The following is a 12245-nucleotide window of genomic DNA, read 5'->3' as shown; positions in this document are numbered from 1 at the left end:
ATTGTTCAGTAGTTTTATTTTTATAACGTGCTTTCACTTCACTACCGAGCGCAGCTCTGTGCGCATTGGGTATGTGCTGTGGTTTGCTGTGATGCTCTTATGGTTACTGTATTGAAAGTGTTTTGCGTAGGATTTGTGCAGTGCCCAGTAGTGCAATTTTCTGTATGTTATATATATTTGTAAGTCCTGTTGTTTTTGTTATGTATTCGTCAGAATATTTTTTTATTATACCCAAGGCACCTACTATGATAGGAATTGTTTCTGTTTTTAGATTCCACATTCAAGTTGCCTCTATTTCCAGGTCTTTGTATTTTGAAAGTTTTTCCATTTCTTTTAGGGAAACGTTGTCATCTGCTGGTATTGATACATCTATTAGAAAGCATTTTTTATTATTATTATTATTATTATTATTATTATTATTATTATTATTATTATTATTATTATTATTATCACATGTTCTTTTTCTCATTGGTCGTTTACCCTAATGGTACTGCACTTGTGAGTGGATTTGGTAGACGGAAACTGAAAGAAGACGTCGTATATAGTATGTATATATGTGTATGTGTGTATGTATGTGTGTGTATTTGTGCGTATGTCTGTGTATCTGTGTGAGTGTGTGTTTGTGGGGGTGTTTTGTGTCTGTGTTTGACCCCCCCCCCCACCGCTTGACAACTAGTACTGGTGTGTTTACGACCCCGTGATTCAGCAAAAGATCCCGATAGAGAAAGTTTCAGGCTTAAAAAATAAAAGTAAATTTAACTAAAGTTTCAAGGCTTTCCCAGCATGGCCGCAATCAAATGAAAAAAAAATGACTAAAAGATAAAAGATATATATATATATGTGTGTGTGTGTGTACAGGCGCAGGAGCGGCTGTGTAGTAGGAAGCTTACTTCCTAACCACATGGTTCCGGGTTCAGTTCCACTGGGTGTCACTTTGGATAAATGTCCTCTACTATAGCCTCGGGCTGACCAAAGCCTTTGAGTGGGTTTGTAGACGGAAACTGAAAGGAGCCCATATATATCTGAGGATGACGAATATTATTTTCGGAATTTCTTTCGTAAGTATCTACAAACATTGGAAGCGTAAACGGCCGTAAGAAATGTCATGTCATGCTCTGTACTAAAAAAAATGATCAAGCGATGTGGTTCAATCTGTTTGTTGATCAAAAGTTTTCTCCATTTTCTGATTATTCAAATTTATATGTGTGCATGTGAGTGTGTGTGTGTATGTGAGTGTGTGTGTGTGTGTGTGTGTGTAGTTATGTATGTGTTTGTCCCCCACTATCACTTGACAACCGATGTTGCTATGTTTACGTCCTCACAACTTAGCGGTTTAGGAAAAAAGAAACGATAGAATAAGTGCTAGGCTTACAAAGAATGAGTCCTGGGGTGGATTTGTTCGATTAAAGGCGGTGCTCCAGCATGGCCGCAGTCAAATGACTGGAACAAATGAAAGAATAAAATGATATATATATGTGTGTGCATACACATGTTTGTGTGTCCGTGCATCTATGTCTATATGGGTGTATTCACATGTTTGTTAGCTGTTAGAAGGTGAATATATCAAAGTAACTGGCGGTTTCATTACCGCCAATCTCCTGACTGAAAATAGCGTACAATGAAACTGGCAGTCATTGGGATTTATTGATCTTTCCAATTCTGGGATTAAACATTTAGTTACATACAGTATTAAGTTGTCTCTTCTTTACGATACGTGTGGGTGTATTTAGTCTGCTAACCTTCTTTATTTACGCACATATGCTCACGCACAAACATACCCACACGCGAAGACATACACTAACGCATACATGTACTCATCCGTTCACATGTATTTCTCATACGGCTTTTGACTTATTTTACCCGTTATACATACACATACATACGTATATGTATACATAAATATGCAAATACATTGATACTTATATATATATATACATATACATTCATAAACACATATATATTATACATATGTATGTATTTATATATTAAAAATATTTGTATATATATATATATAAATATGTGCATATATATATATAATACAGGTATACATGCATATAAACATTTGCACACACACACACACACACACACACACACACACACACACACACACACACACTCAGATATATCTGTCTGTGCGTGTATTTATACATGCATGTATGAATGTACATAGTTCGACGCATTTTCCTAGACAGATATTAGTCATTTCACTTAACTCAAGGAGAAATCATATATATTACGAATTCAGACTTTTCTCTATAGAAAGCTTGTGTTTTAGCCAAAAGGAACCAATATACTTACCGGTATTCGTGCTCGACGCATCAACTGCAATTGTGACTAATCTGATAAATGGAATGTCTTCCTCAAACAATATTTTTCGGTCTTTCATTGTTTATTCTCTTATTTTCTCTCTTTCTCTTTTATCTTATTTCTTCTATGATCAGAACACATTAAGCAGTCTTATAGAACAGGTTGGAATACCGAGAGAATATTTTACGGCTTTTCAGTTTGATGTCGAAAGCAATATTGCTTTTTACAATTATATGAAGTCTCATAACCTGCATGTACACTTTACATATATTCTGTCGTTATAGCTTAACAGTAATCTCTGTCATAAAACCACAGCCGGTATATACTTAAGTTTAAGGAAGCACTCAAACCTTGAAATAAAAGGGGAAAGAACGTCGTAAAAACAGTAAAAATAGTAAGCTCCCTACAAGCAAAATACCAACATAAAATAAATGACCGATCTACATTAAAATTCTGTTACTGCAGGCTAACTTATAATGGTAACCTATGTAGAACATTGCGCATAATCTATACATTATTTAAGTGATAAATATCTCTCGATTTTTATTTTATTTAATAGTTATTGCTTTCGTTTTGTTTTGTTTTTTTCTTTTTATCGTTATTTTATCTTCAATGTGGTGGTAATTGTATTTGAAGGAGAGAAACGGTTGAGGTATATTGCTGAACGGACGAAAATAAACACTTTCCAACGCGGAAGTGCGAGTTTTTTTCTTTATTATTTTGTTTCAAATAGATGTTGGTAAGTGATAGCAGGAGATCTGAAAATTTCGTCGACTATTATGATATAAATCTAAATGCAAACTTCGGCGCTATTTTTATTCAATTAGAAAATTACGAAACTAAATATTAAAGATTAGGCTTTGGATCATTGGTATTCCGAACATTTCTATAGTAGGCGCAGGCATGACTGTCTGGTAAGAAGATTGCTTCACGACCACATGTATCCAGGTTCAGTCCCCTGCGTGGCATCTTGGACATGTGCCTTCTGCTATAGCCGGAATCCGAGCAAAGCCCTGTCAGTGAATTTTGCAGACAGAAACTGAAAGACACGCGTGTGTGTGTGTGTGTGTCTGTGTCTGTGTCTGTGTCTGTGTGTCTTTGTGTTTGCGTTGACCCCCACCACCGTTTGGCAACCTGTCTTGGCTTGTTTACTCCCCCGTATCTTAGCATTTCGGCTAAGAGAACAATAGAATAAGTACTTAAAAACAAAAATAAGTAGTGGGGTCGATTCGTTCGACTGAAACCCTTCAAGTTGGTGCCCCAACATGGCCGCAGGCCAGTGACTGTAACAATTAAGATATAAAAGATGATAAAATTGTCCTGTTTTCGTGATTCAGAAATCAAGTTCCTTTTAGGCTTGTAACGAAAATATATGCTAACAAAATCTGTAAACGTAACAATACAAATTATCAAGAATTACGAGGAAAATTAAAAGGCTATATACAAAATTAACCATTATAGAAATATATACAAAATTAGTAAAGACTAGTGTATAAGAAACCTTGGGTTTCCCTAATAAATCGTAATTTATTTCTTATTCCGGCATGCAGAATGACAATCAGTGATTCACACTCTGTAAGAAGTAAATATAAATCCATAGAGATATATTACTATTTCGGGTGCCACGAAATCATTAGACGTGTACTCATTTTAGGGTACTTTTTAAGAATCAGTCACCACGGAACACAGGGTCAATGAAAATACTTTACATGGTCCCTCGACCTATTAGAAATAGCAGCAAAATATTCTTTAAAATCAAACTCTGTCGCATAGTCTTCCCGACACTGCGTCAAAGTGAAAGAAAAGATTGTTAAAACATGGATGTTCAGAGATAAACAAGGAGCAAAAGAAAAAAAAAATGATATTCTTTTCTCTTGGTGATTTTTGATATACATAGGTATATATAAATAGCTATCCACACACGCACGCACACATACGTATATATATATATATATATATATATATATATATATATATATATATATATATATATATATATATAGGTAGGTAGGTAGGTAGGGCATAACGTAACTTGATGACTGAAATTTTAAGAAAAGTCAAAACTAGAATATAAAGTACACCTATTTACATAAAGGTACTCAAATGCTCGGTGATAGGCAGCTTTCTAAAATGTTTCATTTTTCTTTATATGTGCTCCAACTCTATGCCGTTTTTTTTTTAAAGCGTCTCACATTGACTATCCTGTCACGATGAATATTTTAATATAATCGTTCCAAGCGAGATCAACCAGTGTTTCCTTCTTTGGGTGCGATATGGCAGTGACCATCCTGCTTTCCGAAGAAAGTCACAGCCTAAGGCCTATATTTTTCTGTAATAAGGATATTAATACAAACAATGTACTTGACAACCCACAGTAAAGTGTAACCTTTTACACTATCATCGGTCAGAGTACACGACCAACTATAACAAATTGTACTAATTCCCTACATAAATTAGCTTACATTTCCACCACATTACTTAATGCCAGAAACGAAATCTTCAGCAAATGCAAGCACATGAACAAATTTCTTCTGTCAAACTAGAGGACACTACCCTCTCTGGATAGAGAAAATGTATGGCAAACTTTGGACTCCTCAGCTGTATTAATTATAATTTCTACGGTCAAATGAGAGGTAACTCTTAATTGTTTTTCTCCTTTCCTTTCCTTTTTCGATTTTTATCTAGCTTTTGTCATCTCATTCTACTTTTTGCACAAACCCTCTCGATTTTTTTCTCATGGTTTCTCATGTACCATCGTCCTGATTTTCAAATTGAACTTACCATGTGCCCTGACCCTGGTGATTGCGTGGAGGCACAAGACATGTTATATAAATCTTCTTAGTTATCTTCATGGCAAGAATCTACTAGAAGATTTTATTTTAGTAATGTCTACATTAAATGATATCTATATCTCACTGGATGGAGTATCTTTTTGTTGATCCCTCCTTAACTGAACAGCAAACTGTGTGTGTGTGTGCATGTATTTCTTAGTGTATGATCGTTTCTAAATAAACACCCACACTAAGCTGCGTTTTTACAACCTTATTTACAGATCTACATTATTTGTGCATTTTATTACGATAGTTAAATATCTTGAGGACATTTTTTTAATGCCAGCTGTAAAGTTTATTAAACGCCACTTAAATTATGTACGCGATTTAATTACATCCAATTAAAACATACGTGTCTACAAGGATTAATACGTAATCTTTTAAATCATAAGCTGATTAGCCAGAGACATATATAACTGTCCAAATGAGAAACAAATTAATAGCGCAAAACTCATTTAAGAGGCAAGCTATCATCTTGTGACTTTCTTGATTATTGAAAAAAAAATTCAGTTTGCATTGACACTATTGTACGTCTGCAATATTGTATTTTCGACAATGTCTTACTTTCATAACTTGTATATTTTGGCATGCTAACTGTTATTGTCTGTTATTGACAGTTCAACATGGAAAATATGGAAAAAATCATTGACAATATAAGAATGAGTTATCTGTAAAACACGAGAAAAGAAATAACATATAATGACAATATAAATTCAAATTTATAACGGGAAATTTTCACTCGTATGACATTACTATGTAATAAAAGATGGCGTAACGTCTTGCAGTTTCTGTTTTAAAAGTAACCGGAAGCCTCCTCGTTCTTTAACTCTTAAACAGCGAGCATCATCAATTGATGTTTCATTAAAGAACAGCAGAGATCATCAACCAATGTGTATTTTTCTATGTGGGAAACTCGAAAGAATTTATGCTCATACCGGATGCAAAGGAAAGTGAATATTTTGCCGTACTTTTCAATAATGAGATTGTAAATTACATTGTGCGAGAGACTAGAGAATTATTATAGTTTTTGTGTTTTTCTAAAGTGAAAACAAGTCTAAATATTACCCTTAAAAAAAAGAAACATTGAGTGGGGGTGAGCGTTTGCCACATGCATTCGTGCAACACTTTCTCTCCCTACCATGTTCACATATCTTCGGATAAACCTCTGTAGTTACATAACTGCCGCTACTATATAATCGACGCTATATAAGGAAATCTGGAAGATAAAGATACTCTTACCTTTCCCTCCCCACACAATAAATATGACCCTTCTATTAGGACTGTTATTTCTTCAGTAGTACACCCATATAAATATATATTTCTCTAAAGTATTGGATCTATTCCTCATACCATCTAACTTTCCAATCTCCATAAAATCCCACTCTTAGATTTTTCTCTTTCTTTTTCACAGTCTCACTTTCTCTCTCTCTCTCTTTCTCGCTCTCTCACTTCTCTCTCTCTCTCTCTCTCTCTCTCTCTCTCTCTCTCTCTCTCTCTCTCTCTATCTATCTATCTATCTATCTCTCTTATTATGTTTCTACTTCTGTCTCCCTTTCACTTTCTCTCTACTAGTTTTATTGTGACACCATATCTTAAAATTACTAGTTTTTGTTTGTTACTTTCATATTCCATCTTAATAAATATATATTCTTTAGATGTGAAACTTATTGTATTATTCACGATTCTTTATGATACAGTAAAAGGTGCGCTTCTTAAGATCTTTCCTTCCTCTCTTTATTTCACTTTCGCACTTTTATCTCCTTGTTATATTTTTACTTCTCTTATATGTTTTATCTTTTTGTATCTTTTCTGCCGCTTTCTATTCCATATTACCTCTCATTCCCTCTGCCCACCCCACTATGAAATGACAAAGAAAGCAAGCAGATAGGTAATATTTTCTTTCTATGGATATAATTCGTCGATACATATTAAAATGATGGTCAATAACCAAGGAAATATGTTATGATATACTTCAACATTCAGAATTTCAGTTGTATATTATTATGTATACTGACATTATCAACGAAGAGAGGCTATAGCCATCCTTATATACAGCATTTTGATCCCTTGGTCAGAATCTCTCGTTGTCGACGTCTTTGACATTAGCTCTATCCAAGTAGCTTATCTGTAGCCAGTGAATTAGCCTTTACATGCTGATGGCTGCGAAGGGTGCCTGTGCCTGAGGTGGCTGTTAAGGCCAAGGGCGGTGTAGAAGAGGCGGAGGCTTTATCGTAGGGGAAGGTTGGCGGAGAACGAGAGGTGCGAGCCAGTTGCATCTTTGACGTCTGCTCTCTGATACTCTGCGTCTGTTATTTTCCGTTTGGTCCGTTTCTTTGACGATGGCACGGTGTCACTTTGGGCAGTCCTTGGAGATTGTCTGCTAGGTATGTGGGTCAATGGAGCAGCGGAAGAGATTGGCCTTCAGCTGGTCCCAAAAACAGAATTTGGGGGCTCTCTGTGATCTGATGCCTGAGGCCAACTCCGCAGAGAGAGTTGACGCGGGAGACTTGTGTGTGACATAAGTATAGTGTGTCCAGACTAGCGGATCAATACCTTTATATGCGATTCATATGAAGATTAAATAGTACATGGTATTTTTTTTTTGTAGTTCCGTAGATTAAATAACGTAAAATAGAAACCATCATAGAAGCCATACATGTTATCTGTAGAGTTGCTTCTTCGGAAAACTGTGTGAGAGGTCTTAGAAAATTCATACGATGTTAAAATATAGATTAGTAAAAAAAATTAAGCCTTTTAATGCATAAACATTAAGAATTGAAATGAAAGAAGTTAGGGTATTAAAAGCTATTGAAGATTTTTTTCTTTGAAGACATATTACATACTGAACTGGATGTGCAATATATATGCTTACTTTTACACGACATAGTGTCAAAGATAAAGGTGCTGTCACGTCTATATGATGTCGGAAAGATTTCCTTTAATTGTTTTCTTACCATGTAAATTAAATACGCTAATCGCATACCAATGTAATTATGGAATTTCTTGTATGAGCTATTTGATAAATATATTCCAGTATCTTAATTGCTGAAAGAAATATGTAGAATAAACATTAAAATGTCTTTAAATGTACAGGTACACTAACATAGTTTCAAAAACAAAAATCAGTTATTTGAGAAAAAAAATCGAGAGATTGTAATTTTAAAATGCTTTTTTTTTTAAACTAAAGCTCATTTAAAGTAACGACAACATGAGAACTTTAGACAAGAAATTAGTTATTTATTTTCCATCATTAAACAAAGAACAATATATTGGACTCAAAAACAATTCAAGGAAATTCGAACTGATGTTAGTTTTATATTAGCTGAAGAAGAATTGGTTTCCTTTTCCAGTGATCAAGGACTAAAAATCTAACAAGAGATGCTATCCCTTAGAAAGTCTTGTTTTTCCATAGGATTAGAATATTCTTGAATGGCCAAAATAAAATTGTATATTTTGATTAAATTTTCACCATCATATCTATGTGAATTCGGAGTTTTATCCACTGGTCAATATTGAATACAAAATAATGCAAAAACTATTCAGATGACGGAGAAAATGAAAATCAATTTATTTAACAAACGGCACAATACAGAAAGAAAATCATAGCGGTCATGCTTCTCTCAAGTATGATATAACAAAGTAAGCAATTAATTTTCTATATTTTGTTCTAAATTTTTAATTATGAAACGTGTTTATTAAAATCTTTCCGTGCGAAGTGCGTCGGTGATTTTTCATTTTTCTTCTATTGCTCCACGAAATCAAAATTGTTGAGAAATAATGCTCTGTACAATTAACACTCAGTGATATAGCACAACTGATATATAAAACATACTCTACAAAAGCTCACTCCATAATGTAACATAAATCACAGTGCACATGTTACTTTACACATATTTACTACTATATACAGTAACACAGTACATAACGCAGTACATAATTTCACACCGAAAATAAAATAATAGTTCACATCATAAACAACTCACATTCTGCATGACTGCTTCCTCTTTCGTTCCAACTGTCTCTTGATCATGTGAAAGTACCGCTAACTGTCATTCAAATAACATACCGTTAATTTTTTTATACATAAAAGATATACTGCACTATATAATCCAACATATATTCTATCACAAAGAAAGAAATGAAGCGGTCTTAACCAGAAATTTATTCAGTTAGGGTTGACAAGGAGCTAAGTAATAAAAAATGCGAACCGCACACGCAGGACCTTTACAATCAAAATTCACTAAAACATCACATTACACAACTCATAGAATATCTAACGAAACAGAATATCATATGCCATCATCGGAGTTAGCTGGTCGAAACTTTGAAGTCATTGACCAACAACATTCTTGTATAAGAACAATTCGTACTCTACAATAATATGGAGTAACGGATCAGATTAATCTAAAATTTATTTTATTACAACTGAACATAAAAGCATATATATATACTCTTTTACTCTTTTACTTGTTTCAGTCATTTGACTGCGGCTATGCTGGAGCACCGCCTTTAGTCGAGCCAATCGACCCCAGGACTTATTCTTTGTAAGCCTAGTACTTATTCTATCGGTCTCTTTAGCCGATCCACTAAGTTACGGGGACGTAAGCAGATCAGCATAGGTTGTCAAGCGATGTTGGGAGACAAGCACAGACACACAAACACACACACACACACACACACACAAATATATATATATATATATATATATATATATATATATATATATATATATATACGACGGGCTTCTTTCAGTTTCCGTCTACCAAATCCACTCACAAGGCTTTGGTCGGCCCGAGGCTAAAGTAGAAGACACTTTTCCAAGATGCCACGCAATGGGACTGAACCCAGAACCATGTGGTTGGTAAGCAAGCTACATACCACACAGAAGTTGGGGTCAATAAGGAGTACGGTTGGACATTTATTTGAAATCTCTACAATTGTTTCTGCGCAACGTAGTTCTCAGGATTGCACGTATTTCGCTACATAACCGTTTCCCTGCATTACGATATTTAGTTGCATTTCCTCAGGCGATATATAAATATTGTCTCCGTAAATTCAAATTCTCGGCTTCAAGAGCATCCTATCTGTTTGTTGTGTCCTAGAGTTAGTAGTATCCACTGAGTGTATCAAGAGATGTGTAGTGGTTAAAGGACCGTTGGCAAATTGCTTTGAATGTGTGGATAGAGCGGGGTTGGGGGGGGGGGGTTACTGTTAAAGTGATTGTTGTTTTAAAGGGATTGGCATTTGTACTGTTGATTTGTTCTTCATAGTTAGTTACACTTGCGATTGCCCTTGAAGCCGAGTATTTGAATTTGCAGGGATAATATATATCGCCTGAGGAAATACAACTAGATCTCATAATGCAGGGGAACGGTTACATAACTAAATAGCTACAAGCCTAGAGAATAATGTTGTGTGAAAACAATTCTATTGATTACAAATAAATGTCCAACCGTACTCCTTCTTCATGACTCCAGCTTCTTCATTCAGTTAGCTATTCACACACTGCAGAAGCCAAAAGACACATCTGGAAACACATTTAATATTACTACAGGATAGCACAGGGCGAAAACTGAAGATGCACGAGCTTTATACTGTACTCTACTACGTTCTTAACAGAATACTACATAAGTTTATATCTTAGAGCCCCTTCGGTCACGAATGACCATGGGATTGCACCTAGAAAGTTACCCTCCGAGGAAAAAGTCTGGGCAAGGTTGTTTGTGGAAGACCAGCAGTCGGCCATGCATACCGGCGTCCCCTCTCCATGCGATCGATGTTTTCCAAGGGAAAAGCAAAGGCCGGTCGCGACTCATTTCTACGGCTGAGTTAACTGGAGCAACGTGAAATAAAGTGTCTTGCTCAAGAACACAACACGCAGCCCGGTCCGGGAATCAAACTCACAACCCCACGATTGTAATCTCGACACTCTAACCTCTGAGCCATGCGCCTACACAAGTTTATATATATATATATATATATATATATACATATATATATATATATATATATATATATATATATATATATATATATATATATATATATATATATATATATATATATATATATATATATATATATATATATATATATATATATATATATATATATATATATATATATATATATATTAATGCTTGCTTTTATGTTCAGTTATAATCAAAAAAGCTATTTTAGATTAATCTGATGGGTTACTCTATACTTTTGTAGAATACATATCTGGCGTGTGCCCCAACCATCAGCTTGACAATTGATTCTATTGGTGTATCCCACTCAATAGAATCTCAAATGGGTCTATGAGTGTGTACATGTATATACATATGTACGTGAAAATACATACTGTATGTGTAAATATGAAAGAAAAATATAGTGACAGCCAAAGATAGAATATATATTCACTTAAAGCGTCAATTCACATTTCTCAACCCAAACGTTCACATCGCGGTTCTTCAAATTCTTCTGTTGCCTTGAATAAATATATGTACGTGCTTCTATGTTTCTGTCTATCTATCTATGTATATATATGTATATATGTATATGTATATATATATATATATATATATATATATATATATATATATATATATATATATATATATATATATATATATATATATATATATATATATATATGCACATATGTATTTGTGTGCATATATGCGTGTTTTGTGTATTTTGTCTCTGTCCAAGTTGGTGTTTCACGGTAAGGACGTTGTATGAATGCACATAGATAACTTTAACTCTGGCATAGTCTTAGCTGAGACAGCTAAAGCAAACAGAAACACTATTTTAATTTATACATTAGTAATTTTCTAAACAGAATTTTCGTGTCTAAGATATGAGTTGAGCATAAATATTAAATGTTCTTACCTGACTTTCTTCTCTGGAGACAGATAGTCTTTTCTCGTAAAGACGGACGGAGCCCTAGAAATAGAAAAGAGAGACAATCAAAAACAATAATAGATTCACCAAATATTTTCTTCAAATATATTGGATGTATATATATTATTCATGGGCGACGACTTTCTTTAATTGGTTGGTCATTAAATGCTAATTGAATGAGAGGTTTTTTCTGTCTGAAATATTTTAATGATGTATTTTAAA

At 34.3% G+C, this 12245-nt stretch overlaps 1 protein-coding gene across 3 annotated transcripts in view; it reads right to left on the bottom strand.

Moving 5' to 3' along the window:
* LOC106876369 (uncharacterized) overlaps positions 1-12245 on the bottom strand; it is a 515432-nt gene that overhangs the window by 113555 nt on the left and 389632 nt on the right. For 2 of the 3 annotated variants that reach the window (XM_089351223.1, XM_052967376.2), the window contains exons 2-3: positions 12012-12065; positions 9122-9184 (exon numbers count right to left, since the gene is read on the bottom strand). In XM_089351223.1, coding sequence (XP_089207349.1) covers positions 9122-9184; positions 12012-12065 — 117 coding nt within the window. The remainder of the gene's footprint in view (positions 1-9121; positions 9185-12011; positions 12066-12245) is intronic. The other variant, XM_014924884.3, reaches the window with a different exon arrangement.

This window comes from Octopus bimaculoides, chromosome 4 (genome assembly GCF_046866305.1).
Source record: "Octopus bimaculoides isolate indiv1 chromosome 4, ASM4686630v1, whole genome shotgun sequence".
NCBI lineage: Eukaryota > Metazoa > Mollusca > Cephalopoda > Octopoda > Octopodidae > Octopus > Octopus bimaculoides.
Note: the sequence above shows the minus strand (reverse complement) of the source record. Positions and strands in the feature narration are given on the sequence as shown.